The sequence below is a fragment of the Stegastes partitus genome, unplaced genomic scaffold, assembly GCF_000690725.1.
Source record: "Stegastes partitus isolate 25-593 unplaced genomic scaffold, Stegastes_partitus-1.0.2 Scaffold90, whole genome shotgun sequence".
In the NCBI taxonomy this organism is placed as follows: Eukaryota; Metazoa; Chordata; class Actinopteri; family Pomacentridae; genus Stegastes; species Stegastes partitus.
In genome coordinates this window covers 345,268-370,780 of record NW_007577821.1, presented here as the reverse complement: position 1 = coordinate 370,780, position 25,513 = coordinate 345,268, and the positions used below count along the sequence as shown (strand labels likewise).

The window sequence follows — 25,513 nt, the reverse complement described above, 5'->3', positions numbered from 1 at the left end:
TCAGTTTAAACCGATGTGGGCACGTTCGACATGCAGCATATATTTTAATGTACCGATAGAAAGGCTGCTTCAGTTCATACTCATAAATGCATTAGCTCGCGTTTGTCTTTATTTAATATGCCACAGCATTTTCGTCTATTCCAATGTGACAAATACTCCTTTTGTAGCCTCATAAGTAGTAGGATAAATTATGAGGATTTTTTTTTTAACTGAATGATCTTTTATGCATAAGTGGCAGTGCTAAAAATAGCTGACCTAATTTGGCGTTACACGATACAATAAATGCAGTTTAAAATGTATTCGTTCTAATTGCTCATTTCACCACCACACTGTGTTAAGCATTAAATATGTCCACCACAAAACAACTCAACGCCAAATTATGGCGTTTATGATGCATCACTAAGAGTTTTATTCTTATCACAAAACAGGAAGTGTGTGTGACATTATTCTTCCTAACATGTTTTCTAACACAGCATTCTTTTACAAGTCTGTGGTATATTTTATTGATGATCTGTGGCATTACTTCCAACAATGTTGTGTTTTCTGGTGAGCCTGCCCGCTCATTAGGTCTCCTAGACACAATACAGACACTTTTAGAAGTACTTCCCTTAGAAAAGTTAAGGTTCTCTTTTCCTCAGACTAATTGGTTCTCTTTTATAAGAAGAAATGCCTCCATTAGTACCTGTACAATGACAGAATAGTCCCTTGTTAATGAAACAAGTAATAAAATAATACATCACGTTGTTTGCTTCCCAGAATTTAAGACACACTTTTTTTTTTCTCCAAAATTGTACACAATAATAAACTCCATCATCACCAAAAATCAACAATGACATTGTTAAAGTTCCATTAAGCTTTCTAACAGGTCGCCCTTTCTTTCTCTGACAACCAGACTAATGGTATGTTGGTGACACTCAGCCAATTCATGCAGCAAATGGCCGAGGAATAGGGTTAGCTGCAGGTAATCGGCCTTAAACTAGTGCCGTTGAGTGTAACTCAAGACAAAGCATTTCCTCATTAAGCTATCCTGTATTGACCCTGTAACTCAATAGAGGCCATGAGCGAAACCTTGTAAAGATAGATGTTCTGTTGTCATGACAGTTGGAAGAGAAAGCACATGAGTGGTCATTAAAGGTCCACCAGCCACAACCACGGTGTGACATTCCTCGAAGAGAAGGTGGGAGGTGATGCAGTGGCACATGGAAAGCACAAATCTATGAGCTCATAGTGTTCCAAAACCCTGTTCAATATAACTTATACCAGCGTGTTGCCCCTTGTGCTGTATTGTACAGCCTATAGAATACATCGACATTGTTATGTGGGTTATAATATAAAGACTGGATAGAAATTTGGATGTATTTAGGTTAAAAATGTATGTTTCTGTTATTGTACTGTCTTTCTGCATATCCAAAACATACAAAGCATGTCTTAAATATTTTTCATGTGCTTGTGTGTTTCTGTCAAAAAGTCCCTATTGTGATCACTGTGACAAGCTTGAGGTGAGCATCAGTACCTACCAGTAAAGCAGATAAATGACACTAGGTGGTAGCAGAGCTCCCCGGGGCAAGTGGAGCTCCTTAGTTGAGCTGTGCAATATCTCTCCTTCAGTCTTGATGTATATACCGTATTTGTTAGGAGGGAACACAATTGTATTGTTTACTGCTGACTGCCAAACATTGACTTGGATGGATGTCAAAACACTAGATCTTTTATTGGAGCAGGTTTTCTTTTTTATTTGGTTGATTGTGAACACTATTTAATAGCTGTATATCTATTAATCTGTGGTATTTAGAATATCTCATGAAACTTGATCATGGATTCATTAGTATGAGGAACAGTGCAGCACTTAAGGATTTTGTAGTTATGGCATCTGATAGAAAGCAATTACATAAACCATAGCCTGTAGCTAATTCTATGTGAGGGTTAAGTTAAGACTTGCACACAGAGTGAGCACAAAAGGAAGAAAAAATAAATAAATGGAAATAAGATTGAGGATCATAAGATCACTAGTTTATTTCAGCCTTTGAATAATTCGGTACAAAAATAAAACAACAAGCAACATTTTCTTCATCTTTTATTATTCTACAGCCACACAGACCCAGTGTAAGATGACTTGACAGTGTGGAGTGCTTTTCCTCTGTGGTTGAGCTTTTTCCTGCAGTCATATTGGCAGTTATAGTGAGGTGCTTTTAAAAGTAGTTTGCCACTCTGCGGACAGACTGGATGTTAGGGTTCTCCGCCTGCCACTCCATGTGGGTGCAGTAGTTTCCTCTCTCCACGATGTACATGCGGCCGCGGTAGTTAGGCTCCTCATACAACACCCAGCTGTTTGGAGAGTAAAACAAATGCATTTGAAAATGTAACTTTTAATTTAAATCATCAACATCAGGTCAAAGCTGGGTCATTCTCAGACAATATTCTGTCTGAATTGACGTATACAATGTTGGTTGTTATGTCTGTACGTTTTAGGACACCCAGCTTTGAAATATTTTTTATAATTGTAATAAATTGCTGGGAATTTCAGCAAAATATTGATAGTAGAGAGATGGCAGGCAATGGTGTAAACTGTTTTTACCAGAATTACTTTCTATCAACAAAATATTTGCTATTAAAACTGCTGACAGTGTGTTTAACAGTCCAAGTCTGGCTAGACTTCCCTTGCATGTAACCCTTCATCTTTCTCTTCACACTTCCTGTCTGTTTTCTGCTCCCAGTAAATGACAATTATGTCTCAGAGCAGTGAGAACCTCAGAAAATATTCATTTGTCCACACAGCTGGTTATGTCACATCTTTGACAAGCATGTTTCATTGCAACAAAAGGAAAGAGAGAAAATTAGCTTTTTGGGATTTCAGTGAACCGACGCTGTAACAGCTTAGACACGATCATACAAATTTCACAAAAGTGCAATCCATCACTGAACCAAAATATTTTAGCACATGCTGGAAAGACTTATGTGCTCACATCAAACACTATCTAAGGCCACATAGATACATACGCTCCATCTCCATAAACCCTGAGGGAGTTGATGCAGTTCTTGGTCAGGCCTTGTGCTTGCAGAAATGGACAGTCGTCGCACAGCTCCACACACTGGCCGGAGAAGTTGTCTCCCTCGAACAGTTCCATCCTGTAGTGCTCTCCGTGCTGGGGAGGATAATGACATTCACACTCGCTGAGTCATAGCAACAATGTTCAACTTCACCTCTGTGCAAACGACCAAGGCTTTCTCCTTTATGTGACTGAGGCTGCATTGTGTGTGCAAACACTTACACCTATAGAAATGTAAAGGCTAAATGTATGTGGAGGAGGATATGTATAGACTGCAGCCGGTGTCTGAAAAGTAGTAATGCAGTGAATTTCTTTCAGCTGATGTTATAAGTATGTAAAGTACTAAAATGTATTCTGACTTTGATTTGTGTGTCAAACAGATGTTCACAAATAACGTCACACATATGCCAGTCCGACAAGCTTTTTTTCTTTTCTTTTTTCTTTTTTTTACCAACCAAATATTTGTCTGTCCCTGGGGTCTCTCTCTCTCTCTCTCTCTCTCACACACACACACACACACACACACAGACTTACCATCCTGATTGGTTTGCAGGAGCCCATGTGATCATTATGGGCATTCCAACGCTGGAATTCAGGGTACTCTCCATGTTCCAGAATGTACTGTTGGCCCTTGAAGTCTGGGTGGTCGAAGCAGACGAAGGCCCCACTCTCCACACGGACAGAGTTAACCCTGTTCATGAAGCCTCGGTCTTGAAAGTTATCGCAGTTGCTGCAGATCTCCAGCTTCCTCCCAGTGAAACATTTTCCCTCATAGAACACAATCTGTTTTCACCACACAAAATATTTTATTTATACACTGGAAACTGATGCCAAAAAGTTTTTCTTTTTCTCCTCTGGCAAACAGACAGCAAGAAAGAATCTAGAGTTTGTATAAAAGAAGTAAGAAGGAAACATAACAGACATCTGAGGTTGGACACGGCATTAAGATTAATGTCTGTGGGATTTGCTGTTTTTTTGTGAAGCCTGCATAGGTTTAGGTCTACTGTGGCTGCATTCTTGTTGTGGTACTCACCTTTCCTGAGTACTGAGACATTTTCCACTGATAGCTGTTCCAAACTACTCACACAGTATAAGAGTGGAAAAATTTGCACTCCCAGATATATATGGCTGACACAGAGTGTGGCGGTATCGCGAGGCAGGGGCAACAAAAGCGCAACAATGAGGGGTTTAGACATTTTGCCACATGGACAGTTTCCCTTACATGTGCCAGTGCTGATATCGGAGTTTGGCTCAGGAGGGTGAAACAATAGAGTGAGAGAGATTTTGCTTTGATTGGGCTTTGAGAGTGATGTTGCACTGGGTTGGGGGTTGCAGAGTAATATTTGGGTTGTGTCCAGATGAGGGAAGATGAGGAGGAAAACAAACACTGCGAGGACAAGTTAAAGGAGAGCAGAAAGGGCAACAATGAGGTGTGGTCCTAGTCAGTCTCCATCTCCTTTTCCATGCCTGAGTTTTATCAACAGCAGGGTGAGCGGGGCTGAAACAGTTGTCACATTAAAGCAGTTATCCCTTTTGTTTTTCTTTTGGGATCTCTCTGCACTGTTGTTTCTCCAAAGGGGATGCTTGGATCAATTTAGTCCTGAATCCATGAAAGCCTGGAAGGAGGATCATAGTTATAAAGCACCAGCTTTAATGTCCAGCAATGGAACAGGTTACAAAACAAACTTTGAATGTGCTGTATGACATGATTACAATTTGGAATCATCTGTCACACTCTGAGACGTAGAGATTATTAAGTAGAGAAAAGTTTGGCATTAATTATGAAAGCTGCCATTCAAAGCCATAGGCCGTGTAAAACGTTGCTCACAGATGTGCACCATATGTAAAAATGTCACACCAAATGTTCATCATTTAGATTCTTCTGTGTCTCTCGTTGTCTCACAACATCAATGGACAGTTTGCAAGAATTACACCAGATAAATCATGCATGTGTAGAAAACATTAGGGTACATTCTAAACTGTAAAGTATGTATGTAGTCAGCTGTTCATGATATTGGAGTAGGGTTCTGTCTATGTTTTTAATTGGATACAGGTACAATTGAGTGGAGGTAATATTTCATCTATACCAACCGAAACATTTTAGATTTTTGTGCAGCAACACTTTACTTCAAATGTTTGACCACAGCTTAGTCTCAGCCTTTCTTTTGCTTTCTTTCATCAGATTTGTGTTAAGTGCAAGTTCTCTTCAATTCTGGTTTTATGCTTTGATTTGTGTCAATTCACATCTGGTGTACATGTTGGTTAGAGAGCACTGAGCTGAAAGTATTGCACCTGATATGAGTCAGACACAATGTACACACTAAAGCAAACTGTACCTTTAACTAATACCGTCTTGTTCTTTTAAGGTAGAAATCCAACTATTATAAACCTTTATGTGAGTCTGTGACAAATTCATACATTACTATTTGCAAAAGGGTGGACAGCTCTTGCATAATACAGGAATCTGAGCATTGGGAAACTGTAAACCCTGAACACAGTGTACCTAGGGCAAGTGGGGTGCTAAGCATATAGACTTAACAGAGATACTACTCTTAATAGGGCGTTGTCATGACAGGACAAAGAATGAAGGGGTATAAAAAGAGAGAAAGCAAATGAACACATCTCAGTCATCGACAGAAACGGAGGCAGACAAACCAGCAAGGTACATACACACAGAGGACTGCTTTTGGATAAGTACAGCTATCTTACTTTACACAATTAGGCTCATCAGCACTTTCTGTAAATGTGCTTCAACATCAATGTATATGTAATCCATACGAGCTTGAATTTTGCATGTATTTGTTATCAAATGTCAGCATCATTGTGGATGAGCACACATACATGCAGACACAACTATTTATGTTATAAATTCAAAATCTGTTCCTTAAAATCACGAGATAGTTAAATCATACCTCGCTATTAAATAGCAGTCAGTGGGGCTAGTAGGCACCCATTTGAAACTTCAGTTTACACGGATCTGCAAAAATGAAGTTTGGAGTTTTGAAAGCACTGTGCATGCTCTCAAACCTGTGTTCTGTCTTACACAGATGTCAGTGATGAACAGAACAATGAAGTTGTTGGTCTTGGCTTTAACTGTTGCCCTGCTGTTTACAGCTGGTGAGTCTGTCACTGATTCTCCACTGTATAAACACAACTTCTGCTGCTGTGCAACAGGGAGATCAGCTCTGTTTTTTTCTCTGATCAGCTCTGTTTTTTTTTTTTTGTTGTTTCTACTGGATCTCAATCTCAGCCAAATTGTCAAGGGCTAAAATGCAATTCTTTTCATTTTAAAACAGATTGTAGAACTCATATCTATGAAATGAAATATATGTATATATGTATATATATATAGTAAGAAGACAGTAACATCCTATGTGACTATTCCTTTGAAATCCAAGTTCGACCTGATGAACAACTTGTTTTGTCCCAGGGTGTATTTCAATATTGATCACATTAGCTACATTATGAGAGTATGTTTGATTGCTCTTTTCTGTTGCTGCTCTAAGGTGAAGCTTTGAGCTGCCACCGGTGTGTTCCAAAAAAGGCAGGAGGAGACTGTGAGCTCTCTATGGAGACATGTAAACCAGGGAAGGATGGCTGTGCTGCTGCCACCTTCCTCAGAGAACCACGTGAGTTTCTCTCAGTACTAAAATATGAGAACATTCTTTTGTTATCACATTTACTCAGGAATGAAAGTGCATAACCCATAAAAAAGAAAAAAGATTATATTATATATACTTTTTCTTTGACTCTTATCTTAAAGAAGGGGTACAACTATATGCATACACTTGCTATAACTAGTGAATAAAGTTAACATGTGGACAAAGATTTGACTTTGGATGATATACAGCAGGCCATTTCATTGTCAAATAACTGAAACTGTCAGATGTTTGTGAATGTAAGACAGTATTGTCTATAGTAAGGTGATGTGTATCTTACAACCTTAATATTTCACTTTCTTAGATGGCTATTACCAGAAATGCATGGCTCTGGAAGACTGCGAAATGCTGAAGATGAACGCCTACATTAATATCAAGTGCTGTAACGAAGACATGTGCAACACCTTTTAAAATGCACTATCAAAATCAAAGAAAATTACAGTGTACTGCAGTGGAGTTTGAACAAGGCACTTAACCCCCAGTGACTCCTGCAGACTGCAGCTGCTGCAGGCAGGCTCCCAGGTGTGACTGCATAAAAGCAGCTATTTTTAGAAAACTATACTCTGTAATTCCCTTGCCCGTGACAAATAAAAGAGCTTGAAAAAGAGCATGTGTCTGGATGAAAATCTTTTGAGCTTCTTATTTAATTCTAATGGCTGCATCCTGTAAATAACAAGGTCAGCCTACTGTAAGTGTAAAAATATCAGGAATTGGGAGGATTTATGTTCAGATAAAAGTTAGAAAGTGATATCCACGCTTTCACATGCGCAGGCTGTTTTATTACCATGTGCCCTAAGAAGTCTTTCAGGTATCTTTGAGTTTAATATTTAAATAAATCTCCTGACTATGGAAAGATACTACATCTCTGATTAGCATTAAAATAATGTGTATAACTGTTCTCTGAATAAAGACAAGACATGGAGGCAGTATTTATCCATGCTGCAAGGAGCTGGACAAACAAAACCATGACATCCTTATCCTCCCTGCACTTGAATCTTGCACCGTTTTCAATATAGTTCACCCATTCTGCTGCTACACAGAAGATGAAGTGCACAGCGCCATGTTTAACCAGTCTGTTAAACACCACAGATTATCATTAAAAAGCACCATTAAATAAACTTGTCTTGCCTTCTTGGTGACAATAATCGCAAACTATCAGCCGCTGCAAAAATCCACAAACCAGCCTGCTTACATAACCACTTTTTGCTTTAATGATTACAATCAAAAACATTTGTACAACATTTTCAACATTAGAAAATGGATGTAGATTTTTTTGGCTGACAGTAACTGCTATGAAAACCAACTGAGGGAGAGAGAACTGCGTGGTGATGAAATAGAAAAAGAGCTGTATATTGGAGGGACCAAACAGCTGGTGATGTATCAGAAGAAATGTCTGTGTTTATCTAACTATTTTCGGGGTATATGCATGGCAGATATGACAGATCTCTTATCTCGTGTTATTTAAACAGAGAAGGGCCTGTAGCCTAAATGGAAGCTGCATAATGAGAAGCTAAGATGCATCAAGCCACTACGATCTCTGGTCTTAGTTATCGTTTCTGAGACAGGAAAACATTTTTTCTGATACATCCATATGATGTTCTGTGTTTTGCATCAGTGCCGAGCCCAAAGACAGAGGGGTGGATTGTGGGAAATATAAGACAAGGAACCACCACTCATCCTTGTTTCTTATCAAACACACAAAGAAAAACAAGGATGACAAAAGGGAATAGGAAATACTAATAAATAACAGTGGAATCAGAGCCATAAATAGAAAGTATTGGATATTTAGGACCCTGGGGGTGGAGTCAGCTGAGGTGGAGGAGAACTGGCAGCTAGCCTTCAAGTAACGGGATATCCCAGTGCAGTGTCCTGTGTGTTGATTGGGCGGCTCTACATCATGGAGCAGGATGTTTTTCCTGGCTGCACGCCGCCATCCATCTTTTCTGCCTCCAGGATCATCCTTCGGAAAACCTCCACGGCTGTCTGAGAGACAGAGAGAGAGCAAGAAACACACACAGGACACTGTCACATGCCTCAGTCACACCGCTTTGGATTTTCAACCTCCAGTGCAGCCTCACAGAGATGTCATTGTTTTTAAGTGAAGCGTTCTAACTTCATTTGTAGCTGATTAACTGACTCCCGGGACATGAAACTTAGCTACTGTATGGGGAGAAATACATCCACCACAATACAGGGGGGTTTCAAAAATAGTTTTGTACAGCACATGTTGCAGGTTTGTTGTTGACTTATGTTGCTTATGTTGGCCAAGTTGTGAATAGTGAAGCGGTCACGCTGTGTTCTAGAAATTGTTGACGATAAATTGCTTATCCATTGTTAAAACTGCATTAATGTTTGTTTTTTGGTTTTCTTGTCTAACCAGCTGGAAGCACAACACAGACATATTGGGCTGTACTCTTGTGGAAGTGGCCTGACAAGTGCAAAGCAGCAGGTCTTAGACACACAGACTGTGTGGGCGCCTCCAAACACACCTGCTATTTTGGTTCATGTAGGTTCAGCAGCTCAAAGTGCCAAATGGCTGGCTAAAGTAGTGTATAAATCAGAGGTTGGTGATCACTAAATTCATTCTGAGCCAGAAACATCCCTGTTATCATTGCTCTGAAACAGCTGATGCAGGACAACAAGTGTCTTCTAATCAAGGCCTCATACTGCTGTCTGACTGTTGCAGAGAGGCAAGAATAAAATATACAGCTGAAGCCTTTAATATGACTGCATCAGTCCAGCCTGTTATCATGTATGTCACAGGCTACTGAGGTTACCAGAGGTTGTTGATCCCCAACCCCTTCACAGGTTGAAGTGTCCCTGGGCAAGGCACAAAAGCTGAAGCTGCTCCTGGTGGCAGGCAAGCAGCTTGTGTGGCAGCTCTGCTCACATTGGTGTGTAAGTGGGAAACATTGTAAAGTGCTTCAAGTACCTCTAAGGTAGAAAAGCGCTATAGAGGCAGACCATTTACCTTATGCAGAATGCCGTAATTTTATACACATTTTCCCCCATTTCAATGATCATGGGCATATACATAAACTCATATGAATTATTTTTAAAAACTATATCAACATATGTATGGTAAAAGTTCTGTGAGGTGATCTGCTGCAGCCACCGGCCTCCTGCGTTGTGCTACAAAGTTACAAAGAACATCTACAGCTCTTAATACATTCATCAGCACATTGGATCAGGTGTTGATTCTCCCTCTGATGGAGCTTTGATTTTAAGCGTTCATCATACACAGAGGTAACTGCTACCTTGTTGTCTCACATACAATTCGCATTGTGCATATTCCTCATTTTCAGCTGACCACTACCATCTGTTAATTTGTTTGAAGTGTTAGTATGTAATACATTTTGCTACCATTTGTTCATTTTTCTTTTGCGTGACAGGTGGACAGTTGTGAGAGCTGACATGTATGCATTTCAATATTATTCATGCTGTTGTTGCATAATGTTATGCATATGGTGAAAGTCTGAATTGAGAAAGTAACACAAAGGACTAATGAACTGCTGAAAATCTCCCACATAAACAGTGCCAGTACCAGGTCATAATCCCGTCTGATGTGTGTAGTGATTGGGTTTACTTTGTAGCAGTCTGGTTTCATTTGCATGAGATGTCATAAATGTAAACATAGTGCATATGCATAATGGCAGTGTGCTCTGGTGCAGCACTCCTCAAATCAGAGGCTGCACACTTATCAACATTTGCTTCCTAATGTATTCAGGTGACTGCACAGGTTTAATGAACTGAGTTAAAAGCTTTCCATGCAGCATAAAGCAGCTGTGGACAACAGACAATGCACTAATCACACTGATTTATACAACTATGCAGGCAGCCTTACTGACGGTGCTGCCTCAAACACATTTAGTGCTGATTTAAATCCAGTTACTAGCTGAAAAATGTATATGATTTATTCACATTTTTATCATTATTTCATCGCCAAATCATCAACGTGGCAACAGATTTATGTTTCTCAGAAACAGATGCAGCTCTGAGATGTCTGTTCCCAGCGTAGAGTCGACAACAAATACCAACATCTCACTTTGCACTGCCTCATTTGAATCAACCTCCCACCTGTATGTGTCTGTCCTCCCAAAGCAAATTTCGAGGTTATTAAATTATCAATCTGTCAGAGTGCTGCTTGCACCATTTGTTGTGCTGTCACAAAAATACGGCCCTTTTTCTCTTGTACTGATACATCAAACCTGTAGTGGCCTAATAAGCAGAGGTTAGTAAAGTGCTTCTGGGGGTTTTCTCCAGGTTTCTCCTACAGTCCAGAGACATACATGTTAGGTTAACTGGTTATTCTAAATTGTCTGTATGTGTGAGCGTTTCATCTTGTGTACTAGGTTCCCAGTGTCAGCTGAGACAAGCCTTCAGCCCCTCGCAACCTTCTACAGGATAGTGCAGGTATAACTCAATGGACAGAGGTTCTATAGTTTCACACAAAATACCAGTGGATGAATTCAGAAACAGAACAGAGGACGAGCAACTTACTTCTGTCTTTAGCACACACAAACCAGCAGTTTTATTGAAATATACATGTGGGTACACCAGTGTGGTACAGGCAGGACCTGGAACACTATAAACCACCAGAGACAATTAGAGTGGTCAAAATCCCGACCTGAAGTGCTAGTTTAGGTCAAACATCCTGGGTCCTTTACTTCTCATGATGCACCTTGATAGCCTCCCTTTATTAGTCATTCTCTGTGTGATATTTGATCAACAAAAGCATTTCTGAACTAACTATCTATTATTGAGACCCATTTATCCTGTAGAGTCGGGGAGGTTGCAGCCAAATCCAGCTGACACTGGGCGAGAGGCAGCGTACAGCACGGACAGGCTGCCAGGTAATGACAGGGCTGACGCATAAAGACAGACAAGCGTTCACACTCACATTCATGCCTGCGAGCAATTTAGAGTTGTCATTCAACTAAACCTGAATGTCTTTGGACTGTGGGAGGAAACCCACACAGAAAGGCAACAGTGCTATCATTGCCACCTCTGTCGACAGCTATTACATGCTTTTGAGTCTAAAATGTAATGGTTAGTCTGTTGTATTGTCAGTGATCTCTACTGCTGTACATACATATTTAAGAACTCTCTTAATATGTGACGAATGGCTATAATCAGACTTAAAATGTCATGAACGGAATAACTGATGAGGCTGAGGGTGGGTTAACGGGTGGGAAGGGTGGTTACATAGCATCTAAAGTAAACAGTATATAGTAGTTGGGATAAATACTCTGTGGAGCAATCCGCGCATACATGCCTGCTGACACTTTGTAACATAAAAACAAATAAAGAACTTGTTGAAGAATAAAATGTTATGGTGATTGGGTAATTTTCAAATAGGAAGATAAATAGACCTTAATGATAATCTCTTACCTGGTTCTCTTTAGCTGAGGACTCCATAAAGGCAGCATTCCAGGATTCAGCTAATGCTTTTCCCTCTTCGCAACTGATTACTCTAAAGAGAGAAAAATCACAGGGACAGCAGGCCAGTCAGGACAACACACAAAACGACTCCACAATACAGCTGCAGTGTCCATTTAGACTAAAACACAAGAGTTGATTTCCTAGGAAAGGATTACATTGACTGTGCTGTACAAACATATAACATAAAAAGACATTATATAAAGTGAATAGCTTAGTGCAAATGGGCTCTGCTGTCATTTGGGACACTGTGAGCCAAACATTAACTCTGTAGTTAAGTTTGTGTGAGATACGAGAGATATTTTCAGCTTTATGTTGGTGCCGCCAAAAGCAAATGTACAGAAATTCTGAAACTAATGTACAATTTGGTTGTGAGTGAGGACATACCGCTCCATATGTAGGTCATTCTTGTTTCCGACGAGCATAATTGGAACTCTGCATTGAAAGGAAAGGAGATACAGGATTGTCATTTATGCATGATGTATGTTTTGGAATGACTCGGAGAGCGAAAATAAGAAGCAGTACTACTTACTGAACCTTTCCTACCATATCCAACAGTTTTTCATGGATAACTTGCACAACTTCAAAGCTGGAAGAAACAAAGGGAACGTTTGTTTTTCAGCATTCATGAGCATGAGCAGTCTAACTCATTATGCAGAACTTAAGAGACATTTATTTGATTTTTAGAAGGGGGACTGTACCTTTTATTAGATGTAACTGAATAGACCAGGATGTAACCATTGATATCTATGGAGTAAGTCTGTGGGAAGATAGAGTATTCATCCTGGAAAGGATTTATAAAGTGAAGAAGTTAGTATGTAAAAACACATATTTACACAAAAGTCAGTGACCCACTGAGCGGCTGATAAATAGTGCAGTGTGACGTACCTGCCCTGCTGTGTCTACAAGCTGAAGGTGGTACTCTTGTCCATTTATTGTGATCATTTTAGTAAATGCTGCAAGTAAAAGAAAAGATGAATGAGACTGTGATTAACTAACAGAAACTGTAAAATAAATATTTAATGCATAGACAGCAATATGTTTCCATTTAACACAAGATAAATACATCAAATGCAACACATTTGCACAACTACTCTAAGTTTTAGTTCTGCAGATCTCGGGACGTACGAGACACAACACAGCTATGGATCCATTTTGGTACCACTGAGTTCATTCAGCGCAGGAATGTCAATATCTGCCTGCAGATGGGTCATATTATCTATAGTGGGACAGAGAGAATGCACAGCCTGCAGCATCTCGCTGATAACGCTGACGCTTCAACTTTATGTTAACCATCTAGGGATTATTTATAGACATAGACCACACATTGGAGAAACGCAGGGTGGTATGCGAGCGAACATGTCAGGGAAAAGAGATACAGCCTGCAGGTAAAGTTTAGACTCAAATCTCTGGAGTGTCTGGGATTATGTGTGTTTAAGAGGTTGATGAATTACTCTATCGTCCTTCAAGATGTGCATTCAAAGTGCCTTCAGGCAAGGTTCCCTCTCTAAACCTGTGCTGTTCAGTCACAGAGAAAGGTTTATTGTCGTAGAACGCTACGCCAGCCACCATCTCAAAAGTTACTCAGAGGAAAGTTCTCTCCTTCTGGTGCAAAGTTGTGAAATACATTTGTTTAGCGTGAACATCGCACTCTTCTGGGAAACAACACAGTCTTGAAATTCATTGTCTTTCAGGCAGATGTTACTCAGATCGCACAGTTATCAGGATTTACAATTTGGATGTCAAAAATAGATAAGTGTTTATGAAAAACAAAAAAACAGGATATTACACTTCCCATCCATCCATCATCAAACTCAACGTAGGCAACACTGGTCGATTGCTTGGTCCACGCTTTCATTCAACCATATACTCATTGGTGCAGAATCCTGTGGTGTTACTTTCATGAGGAGACAACCACTACATCAGGAGCCTTCCAAGAAGAAACCATTACTTTTGGCAGCAGAAAGAACAGACTACTATTTAACATTTATGCTCACTGAACGTTTAACTCAGAGTCCGCTCTAAACAAACAGACACCATGACAAAGAAGTTGTTGGTGTTGCTACATTTTGTTCAAATGCATGGAAAAAAATCAGAGTGTAAACTTTGCAACCAGCATAGCAGATCATCTAAAACCAAAAAGCTAACTTGTCTGCATTATATTCCTCAGTATTTCTTTGGCTGGAATCATCAGTTGATACTGTTCAGTTTTTTGGAAATAGCTGGTCTGCTCTGAGTCTGTTCCTATAACCTCAGTGATAACTAAGTAGGTTAAAATGATCTGCTATGCTGCAAATATGAGTCATAAGTTTATTTAGAATTCATGTAGGCTAATAGAGGTAGCAACGATAGTGAGCTCAGTCATCTGTGACTGATTTAGTTCATCTAGAGATAATGTGCAGGTTTCGTTTGCATCATGGTTTCAGTTGACATCTTCTTTGGTTGACGTCAGTCCTAATAATTCTGATACAATTACTCAACTAGTCAATCAATCTAAAATCAAAAATTACATTGATTATTGATTAGTTATTAAAGTGGATTTTTGACCTCATAACCAACAGAGTTAGGTTGTGTACATAAACCTTGCTCAAATCCATCAAACAAAAGGCAATCCAAGAAAAGTGAGACATTTAAAATGTAAGTGATTGCAATCAAAACCATAGCACTGCAGTTGATTGTAAGAGAAGGTGATACAACTCAGTACAGTATTATTCATTTAACTAGTGTTTCATACCAGTGTGTTTTTGTGTCAGTGGTTGTTATTAATTTGTTATGAATAGCAGCACACTCTGTCAGTTTTATGTTACATTCAAATCACTCAAGAAAGTCACCTGAAAAATACGCTGTATGCATTCATTATGAAAACATTTAAATCCATGATAAAAGAAATAGAAATCTTCTATTTGAGGATTCCTCTCAGTCTAGCGACCAAGAGTTGGAACAAGTTGATACTGTAACTATTTTCTGACATGACAAAATAATCGTCTGATTAAACGATGAATGCTTTATAAAGTGTGTGTTATACGAACATCCTCTTATATCCTATAGAGTATACAGCCACCTGCTTAGTGACCCAAGAGTGGGATTTCATGTCCATGGCAACTGAACAACTCCATCCGCTGAGGAAGGTCCTAAGATGTAGCTGAAAGCTTTGGAAACAAATAAGTGGACCATGTGGTGTCTTAGTTTGCCAAACAGCAACTATAATATTGATTTTAGCTGTGCTAGTCAATCCCTTTTTTTATATACATGTTTTCCTTATCAGAATAGATCTAAGGATTTTTTGTGGAAAATAAAGCAACATGTAGATAACTGATAGAGGAAACAATGGTGAGGATACAACGCTATATTCTCTGTGACTGATGCTTTGGTTGTCAGCTAAAGACTCCATATACACCAGGATCTAAGGAACCTACCACCTCAGCCAAACAGTTTCCTGAGAGAAAACCTGTTTTGTGTATGTAAGTGTTGACACCTCGACAAAATCTCCACTTACTGTTTTCTATTGTTGGGTCATAGGAGTCAACAAACTGGCCTTCCACAAACTGAATTGTCAAGGAGGACTTTCCTGCAACAGACAAATAGTAAAAAGAAACAGATTCAGATGCAGGGAAAATGCTGTGAATGTACAAATGAAGTGCTGGAAGCTGCAGTGTGTTGGTTTTAGCCTGGTGCAGGTATTTATAGTGACACACACACAGGGTGAAAAAAAGAAAAAAAAACTGGTCCGGAAAGATTTTACAAAAATGCACCAGACATCCCAGATGTTTAGACGTTTTATACGAACTCACTACAACGTACGGAAGCATGAACACAACACGCGTCTCTGAGAGAACACTACAGCTGTGCTATTTGTGTGTGTGCCATTTTGCATCCTCAACATCCTTCCATCGCTCACAAATTGCGCTTCTTCGGGTTCAGACATGATACAATAAAGCAAACAGTGAGGCGTCAGATGGGATCCAGGCCGCGCACACCGACTGTCATGGCACTGGGGTTAGGGTGTTGGATGGGAACCTGTCAATAAAGAGCGTAAAAATATCTTGTCTTGCATACATTACAGGAGGCCTCATGTTCTAAAATCACAAGGCCACGTCTCACCTGGTCGCGCTCATTCGCCCGTTTGGAGATGTTCCCTGACAGATCCTCCTCCCTAACATTTAAGTCTATTATAGGAGGCGTAAACTGCTCTCATAATGGACTTAAACTGACCCGAAAGGCCGCTGAAATCTATCTTCAGCGCCCCATCCGAGGCCCCGGGGCGGCCACCCTCCTCCTGCCCTTTTGTGCGACGTCCGGTTTAGCACTCACCTACGGATCTGTACCCGAGGATGGCGATTTTTCGTGATTTCGGCTGCGGCATGTCTCGTTCTTGTTATCGCATCTAGTCCTCGGGGTGTACCGCAACCTCCAACCGGAATGGCATCCAAATTAAAGAGGCGCAGAGACCAGTCATACAGCCTCCAGATGACAGCGGGACTCCCTCTTCTTTGCTGTGATTATCGGGAATTTTGCGTCCAAAGCTGGAAAAATATAAAATTTAAGATCATATGAAATAAGCATGGAGTATCTATAGATCTACAATAACTGCGTCACTCCCCTTTGCAATGTAATGAATTAGTAATTACTGCTCCGTCCTGATTGGCCATACGTAGGACGAAGGCGGACGTTCATGCGTCTTGTAAAACTCTGATTGGACGAGACAGCTGTTCGTCAAACGGGTTCTGATTCATGATTGGCTGCAATACGCTTCATGACGTCCTGGGTGGTCGGGTGCAGTGTCATTCATATGTTTAGGGTCAGGAAGCAGGCATACTGGCCCTGACCGACGCAGACGCCATTATTATTAAAAAACAAAACAAACCAAAAAAAACCACTCACTCATACACTGTCTTTGTTCTTTCTTTACTTCTTTCTTTAATAAAAAAAATACAAGATAGTGTACAAATTATTATTTACATTTCCCAACACTCTGCTATTTTTTATTTTACTACTATAGTAAGGACATTACATACACAATCTATCAAAATGTGAAAAACTGTTTAAACTGGAAAATGCACTTCCATCTTGAAAATGCAGTGTTGATGTTAAAAAGATGTTTTGCCTCGCTACGGTGGAATAGCTGAAACCTTTTGACGAGCACATGTCCTCTAACTCACATTTAAATCATGGGGAGACTTTCTCTCACCTGTGCAATCTTGTCAAAATCAGAAACACCCTGTCTCAGAGTGATGCTGAAAAACCAGCCTGTGCATCTGTAAGGTCTCGGCTGAACTATTGTAATTTCGTAGCGTAAATCAGAGTGTCTCAATAATTCTCTTAAAAACCTGTGTGGTCCCTGAGACTTGTACTGTCAAAGGGTTCTTCTCATTAGAGAGTTTTTTTTTTTCTCCCCACTGTCACCAAAGAGCTGCTCAAAGGCAGTCTTTGGATTTGTTGGGTTTCACACCACAATATAATACTGTAAAGAATTCACCTTACTGTATGAAGTGCCTTGAAAGGACATATGTTGTGAATTGGCACTACAAAGAAATGAATTAATTGAATTTAAACTGAATTTGTTTCAACTCCTGAATGCTGAAATGCATTGCACTGCTAAAATGTAGGTGAAATGTAATAGTTGGTTAGGGTTAACAGCATAATGTTCTGCTGGCAGAACTGGGATCTCAAGTGCATTCTCAAAGGAAAACCGCTTTGGAAGCTGAAGAGATGAGAATGTTCAGGCACTGCCCAAAGAAACTGAAAGGCTGAATGACCTGAACAGCCATGTTTAGATAAATATGTGAAAAAGGCATACAAGTTAAGCAAAAACTCAATATTTATTGGAAAAAATATATGTCATAAAAGCATTAAAAAAAAGATGTAAGGTAAAGTAAAATATGTCAAGCTTCAGCTGAAGTAAAAGTATAATAACATCACGAGAAAAGAGGATTATAAAATTTTGCCAAAACCAGAAGTCAGCGTGATATGTGTGAATGCTGAATCATAACACACAATTATTCAGCAGTATAACAGTTTACAAAAACATCTTCCCACAAGCTTTATTTTGCTGCTTTTCATGAGTCTTTGATCGTTTTACATGAGATTCTTCAGCAGATGGAGTTTGCTTGTGGAATTGCAGATGTCTAACTTTTCACTTTACTTGAGCACAATATAACATTTCATCCACGTTGGCCTCCCAGAGGGTGAGAGTGGGGCCCCACCTGTCCTCAGCTCTGAGCACCAGCACCAGCTCTCCACAAGGCAGTGTGCTAAGCCTCCTACTCTACACCCTCTACACCCACAGCACCCAAACCCACCTGAACAAAACCATCATCAAGTTTGCGGATGATACCACGGTGGTGGGGCTCATCTCTGGAGGAGATGAGGCCGCATATAGAATGGAGGTGGAGCGATTGTCAATCTGATGCACCACCAACAACCTCATCCTGAACACCTCCAAGTCAAAGGAACTGATTGTTGACTTCAGGAGGTGTAAACCGGACATTAAGCCCATCACAATAAATGGGGACAGGGTGGAGATGGTGCCAGACTTCAGGTTCCTGGACTGCAAACTCCACTTCAATCCTGAAGAAGGCACAGCAGAGACTCTTCGTCCTGAGGATTCTCAATAAGAATAATCTAAGAACTGAGCTCTTGGTGTTCTTCTACCACTGCTCGGTGGAGTCGGTGCTGAGCCACAGCATCTCACTGTGGTTCTCCAGCTGCACTGCGGCAGAGAGGAAGCAGCTCCAGAGCATCATTAACACTGCCCAGAGACTGACTGGGTGTCCTCCTCCATCTCTGGAGGAGATTTACAGCACCCGCTGCCTCAGGAGAGCCCACAGCATCATCAGCGATCCCTCACACCCCGGCCACCACCTCTTCGAACTCCTACTCTCAGGGAGGCATTTCAGGGCAAAAAAGACAAGAACAAACAGACTAAAGAACAGTTTCTACCCAAGAGCTGTCGTTGTCCTGAACGCCGCAAATTCTCAATAATCATTCTTCAATGTGAAATAGAAAATTCTCTGTTCATACACCAAGTACAACACTCCTAGTGCAATAATTTCTTGAACGCAATATCTCAGTTGTTTTTTTTTTTTAGATTCTGATTCTGAAAAACTTTTAAAGATTCTTGAAAAAGAATGGACTTCAGCAGTGATGATTGAGGTCAACAACTTGTTTCAACAATAAAATGCTGATACATGAACGTATCAGTGATGCCCCAAAAGGATCCATTGTGCAACATGTAGAGTAAGTTTAATTCTTTACCTACACTGCACTACAGTTTGCTGAAAAACAAGCAAACTCTGTTCTTGTATAAAATTTAGAATACTTTTATGTAAATTCACTTAAAAGCATTTGTGAGCAAGTAACCATAGACACGCTGTAAATTCATACTGTGATACCACAGATAAAAACATGAACAGCACAACCTTCACTCTTCTACACAGACTTCCCATTCATTAAGATAATGAATGTAATTCTTTGATCGTAGGTCTCCACAGTGTAGTATGGTCATGTAAATTGTGTTAATTTCCCCCAATGGGGGATAAATCAAAAATAAATAAAAAATTATTCTATTGTATTCTAAATCCCAAAAAAGGTTCTTCACAGTGATGCCATAAAAAGTCTGTTTTAGCTCCACAAATAATCTTTTAGCAAGATGTTCTTATTAAGACATTTTTTGAGAACAGTTGATGAAAGAACCCCTAGAAGTGCTTCAAAAAAACAAATGGTTCTTCAATGCATTCAAAACTCTGCTCCAGAGCACACAAGGTTCTTTAAGGAACCATTTTTAAGGTGGTTCTTTTGTGGACTTACCTGGTTCAGTAAAGAACCTCTTTTAAATGCTTCTTTGAGCACAATAAAGGAAATTGTTATGTGTAATTTGGAAAAACAAAGAGATGATAATTTAATTTCAGTCAATTGCAAAAAAAAAAAAAAGAATGTTAGTTTAGGAGAAAAACAAAGTCCAGTGGAGTTATTGGTAAAACATGAGCACAAAGTTAATCACTATGACAGGGAACACAGCACCCTAAAACCTTAAATTAACTGTGGATCCAAAACACAAAAAATTATAATAATAAAAAAATGATCGCGTTTGACAGCTACAGTATATATAAGAATTTCCAGCATTTCTGGGCCTTGCATTGTAATACATTTAATATTTTGGGTCCTGGACTGTTCGTCAGACAGGACAACGTATCATTCTATCCTCAGCTGAAAATCTTTGGCTTTCCATCTTGGGATTTCAGAAACTGTAAGAAACATTTCTTATTGTTCTGATGTTTTATAGTACAAGTGGTTATCAATTCACTGAGAAAATAATCTGCACATAAATTGATCATGAATATAATCATTGGTGGTGACTCTAATTTCATGCTACAACCTGCCAACAAATAACTCCAGTTAAAGTGAACCACGTAAAATAAATAAAGAGGTTCTTTACCTGGTGATGGTGCTTTGAACAACCAGTGAGCTTTCCAAAGAGCCATTTAAATATTTTTTAAAATTATTTTAATTCTTTTTCTGTGAGCACTGGCAGGCTTTTTTCCGTTCCTCTTAGAACCTGACTGTATAAGGATGTGAGGTATCTCATCATTATTGGCGATTGAGCTCATATTGTCATGGCACTGTATTTTATGAGTCTCTGGGAATTTGTGGTTTTAAAAGGTGTAATAGAAGTAAAGTTGACTTATTAATGCCACAGACACAGCCCATAACTGCCAAAAAAAAAAAGAGTTTTAAAGAAAAATGTTATCATAAAAGAACGAAAGATAAAGCAATGCCACTTTGAACTTATACAACAGATTTAGAACACAGGAGGAATATTTCTAGTACAGTGGCATGATACATACATACATTTATAGCTGATCTACAATAGATCAACTCTCTTTTGCTTATTTCAACATTGACCAGTAGATGTCACTATAACACTGTTTATAGCTCATACAGGAACCACTTAGAGTACCATACATCTATCCGTAAGTACCCAAATAACAGTTTTATATTCTCTAAGAAACATCTCCTCCTAATTACAGTTTATTTCCACCTCATGACACCCTGTTGTTTCAGCCATACCAAGACATAACAAATCCTCCACCTCAACAACCACACACATAAATCAGACTATGCACATCCCTGATTATCTCAGCTAATAGTGTATTCCATTACGGATGTTAAAATATCCATATCTTAATATAACTAAGACCATAAACCAAAGCACAGGCATGCAACAATACCATCAGAACTCAGGCCACAATTAGTGGGCTAAGCCCATATGCAGACACTGGAATTCAAGGCAGGCGTGGTAAAGGTGGTGAGATAATGAGAGCCCTTTTTGCTTTTAAACTCTAATGTTACTCATGCATGTCAATCATTCCTCAATCCAAACTCAAGTCATAACATAAGTCTGTAAAACTGCATTTTATAGACAGAAGGCTTGAATGCCAGTTTAGAGAGGTTGGTAACACAAGTCTTGAAATAATTATATTTGCTCCCAAAAATAGCACACAGGCCCAAGGCTGTACTGTTTTTCTTGCCCTGCGACCGATAAAATCCCCAGTTTCCCTGTCACGTCCTGGGCCATTACTACTTAATCACAGAAATGTCCAACTGCCGTCAGTAAGACCCAACTGTTTTGCCTCCACACACACTTCTCAGCGGTAGAGACAAGAAATCACTGGTGTCAGCAATAGGCGATTTGTTCTGCATGACACTGGGTGTCAGAAAAAAAATGGTGCCTGCAATCAGTGAACCCACACACACACACACACACACACACACACATGCACGCACACACACCACACCACACAGGAAATTATGATGACCAAGAATAGGTTACGCTGGTAATACAGCCATGTTCTAGCCAGGGATTACAGTGTGCTGACATAGGCCAACAATAAATACCCTTTGCAAGAACAACAGGTGTCTGACAAGATTGTTTCACTTTAATAAAAGGCTTACACGAGCCTCAGAGAAATAATACATTAAGCTGTTTTAGACATGTTGGCCTTTTATTGCTTCATCCCCAGCGATTTAAAAATGTCTTTTTCATGCCAGCCTTGAATCTCACAGAGTCTTGCATGGAATGAGAGGGAGATGTGATGAAGGTGATGATGTTGTGTGCAATTGTTAATGTCATAAAATCAGTGTTCCCATCACGAACAATATTGCAAAGAGTGTGGCTGACACAAAAGTCAGTTCAGATTTCCAGTCTCTAATTTCTTTAACTATGCGAGCTAGTGGACATGCAGCTGGAGCTATGGTTTCTGAACCCTGCGTGCACGGCACTGGCGCCAGCGTCTTTCAACTCACTGTGAAAGCACCCCTGGCTCTGTTAGTATGCCAGCCTGAGCACCAGTCAGCCACATCCTCCAGCTGGGTCTGTGCCACCAATGGGCACCTGGACCCTTTCGCAAACCTCATGAAACAGAATGCATATTTAAGTCAGGAATTCATTTATGTTAAATCTCTAACCAGTGAGTCAATAGCTGCATGATGCTAGGAGGACGCGCGGTGCACCTGTATTTCATTCATCTCACTGAGACTTTTGTCTACCTATTAGATGCGGTGTGGCTTTTTTAACAGACAGATTCACACTTCAGGCTGTGCCTCAGCTGTTGGACTGTGTCCAGAGTCACACAGGCCTGAAAGACAGCCATCGTTATCCAACTCTCACAAGATGTCATTGTAGGGATCCAATGATTACCATATCAGCACCACATGAAACATTTATGGCTTGCTGGCAGTGACGGTCTGGCAAGTGTCCTAATTTCTAGAACAGAGCTTGTCAGATCCTATTGTTTCAAGTTCTGGTGGCATGAACACAAAAATCATCAGTCCTGAAACCTCTGTACTGGCACTTGTGGTCAAAACCAAAGCCTAGTTCAAGCACTCAACTCACTCATGGCACTCACACAGCAAATTCCACCCACTGCAACATCCAACACATCCTCTGCAGTAAGGCGGGTGATTCAAACTGGCCATGAACCTTGCTCTCATTTGCTCTGCTGTCCTTGTGCAGTGCTTATTCACTCTGTCACTGCTGCTAGTCCTACCATTTAAATTAGCGAGCTCAACTGCCAACAGCCTGATTGTGGCTTCAGGAGCAGCCCGATAATCACTCTGAACAGAAGAGGTTTGCAGCAATTGAGTGAATCTGAACCAGGCTAAAGCAGCTATCATCTTTTTTTTTTTTACATAACGATGGATCTGCTATCTGTGTGATATGTGAAAAGAGTTGCTCCTACAGATGGTTGAGTCTCATTAGTGTTCTGTTCAGCTGCAGCAGGCAGCTTTTCAGCAAAGAGCATTGATAGAACTATACAGAATGCTGAGAACTGTACAGCAACTGCAACAAACCACTGCCAAAGTTAGGATAAGTCCTACATTAGTTAGCTATCTACTGCAATGCCCTGTCAGGCAGTATCAAATGTGCTCCAAAAAAAGATAGACCGTAAAAGTAGTAATGATGCTTGATCATTTTATTCTTGCTGAGAAAGCTTAGTCCAAAGAAACAATTGAAGTGGATCTTGAATTAAGTTTTTAATGGATGTTTTTTTATTTCTATTTTGTAGATTTGTTTTCAGTAATTGTAAAAGTCACGGAAATATCGATAAAATTAATATAAATACTATAAAATACATACTATAAAATAAATAAAAATATAGAATCTGTGAATTTACATGTCTAATGTAAAGTGATAAATCATGAAATGTCAATATTTTTAATGGCAATTTTCATTTTTTTGACATAAAAGACTACATGTGCTATCTATCTATCTATCTATCTATCTATCTATCTATCTATCTATCTATCTATCTATCTATCTATCTATCTATCTACTAATTCCAGCAGAAGAAACACGCTGAATCCTTTCTCCTTGCATTTATGTTGCTTGTTTTTGCAATTGTCTTTGTCTTTTGATTGTATTATTAGTTATTAGTATTAGTTTTGTGTAGTATTTGACTGAGGATTAGATTTATTCGGAGTAACCTTCTATATTGTTTCTTGCAATGGTTGGAGGTCAAGGTGGCTGCTGCCTGGGCGTAGAAGTTTCACTCCCTCAGCAGTCCACCTAGCAGGGGAATTGCCCCATGGTGACTGCTGCTTGGCCCACACACTGCAGATATCACACGTTTTAGCTGGTGTCAGGCTGTGTATCTAATGCATCTTTTAGGGAGAGGTTAACTTTCGTCACTCTCAGTGTCTCTGCTGTGACAAGGTCAAAGCGTGGACTTCAAATCAAATCATTGCAAAGCAGTGACAGTTTATCTCCCTGTGATGAGTCTGGAACTGTACTGACTGTACAACCGTTTCTGTTTAGCACTCAGTAGCCTATAGCAGCGAGCAGGTGAGACCCAGTTAGGCTGCTCGGTGGTACTTCATCAACCTGCTTGTTGTTGTCACAGCCACAATTGGTTTGTACTCCCCATCTGCTGTATCAGCAAAGTCACAAGTGATTTGGTCACTTTGGAGCCCAGTTAGCTTTGCTCACTGTGCTTCCCTGTTGATTCCGGCCATCATTACAAATGGTATGTTTATGCTGCGGAGTTAACCCGGATAGTGCTCTCCCCTGGGTGCCTTTATTATCTATTCATCATGTTGTCCCAGTTTATCTCAAGATGAATCTGGCTGCTTCACTACAGATCTAACTACAGATACCTGGCGTATAGCCTGGGGAGGGAGATTAGGAGATTACAAGGTCCACTGTGGAGGTGTTTCACTTCCAGTTGATAAGGAGGTGAAAAATATTCTAAGAAGATTCAAAGAGGTCATGAATTTGTGTTTGCACTCTTCTAACACGGCTATGTCTTCAAAGTATGTGAGAATATATTAAAACCAGCTTTATTTTCATGCTGACAATTTGCACAACCAGCCGGGGGCAACTTCAGTGTGTCCAATCTTGTAAATAAATGAACATTTGAAACACTGAAATGAAATGTTCTTGGCCTTGTATTCAGCCTTCAAGCAGACTTGTTGGACACTCCCTCAAATTTTCTCACTGCTAATTTGCATTGCTGAGTAGATCCTTTGTGTCACCTGGAGGTTTGGGCAGAGCAGTGTTGCAGCCAATTTCCAGATGGCAATTCAAACGTGTGACATATCCTCAATTTTTGACAAAAATGCACGACCACTTCCACAGACTCCATTAGCTGGGGGGTCTGCATACATGTGCACAAATGGAAAGCAGAAAGTGTCCAGTTGTGTGAATATTCACATCCACACCTGCTGAATAATAGATGATTATCAGCTCAGGTGGCTCGCCATCCACCACCGTTCACATGTTTTCTCCCATTTTGTGGTACTAATTTTGTCTGGAATGCTCAATAGCCTTGCAAAATGCATTTTTCTTGTCTCTCAGACCGAATCTTGTCTTGT

The 25,513-nt window shown here is 39.9% G+C and overlaps 2 protein-coding genes across 2 annotated transcripts; both read right to left on the bottom strand.

Moving 5' to 3' along the window:
• Window positions 1-2,003: 2,003 nt before the first annotated feature.
• Window positions 2,004-4,101, bottom strand: LOC103353965 (gamma-crystallin N-A-like). The gene is made up of 4 exons (XM_008277179.1): window positions 4,081-4,101; window positions 3,582-3,830; window positions 2,998-3,143; window positions 2,004-2,325 (listed from the first exon to the last, which is right to left on the bottom strand). The coding sequence occupies exons 1-4, from the start codon at window positions 4,099-4,101 to the stop codon at window positions 2,190-2,192; spliced, it is 552 nt and encodes a 183-aa protein (XP_008275401.1). The 3' UTR covers window positions 2,004-2,189.
• A 3,793-nt stretch (window positions 4,102-7,894) lies between these two features.
• Window positions 7,895-16,753, bottom strand: LOC103353949 (GTP-binding protein Rheb). The gene is made up of 8 exons (XM_008277152.1): window positions 16,457-16,753; window positions 15,642-15,713; window positions 13,034-13,101; window positions 12,847-12,929; window positions 12,678-12,734; window positions 12,533-12,580; window positions 12,098-12,179; window positions 7,895-8,689 (listed from the first exon to the last, which is right to left on the bottom strand). Exons 1-8 carry the CDS (start codon window positions 16,506-16,508, stop codon window positions 8,597-8,599), a joined length of 555 nt encoding a protein of 184 aa, XP_008275374.1. The 5' UTR covers window positions 16,509-16,753; the 3' UTR covers window positions 7,895-8,596.
• Between the last annotated feature and the right edge of the window lie 8,760 nt (window positions 16,754-25,513).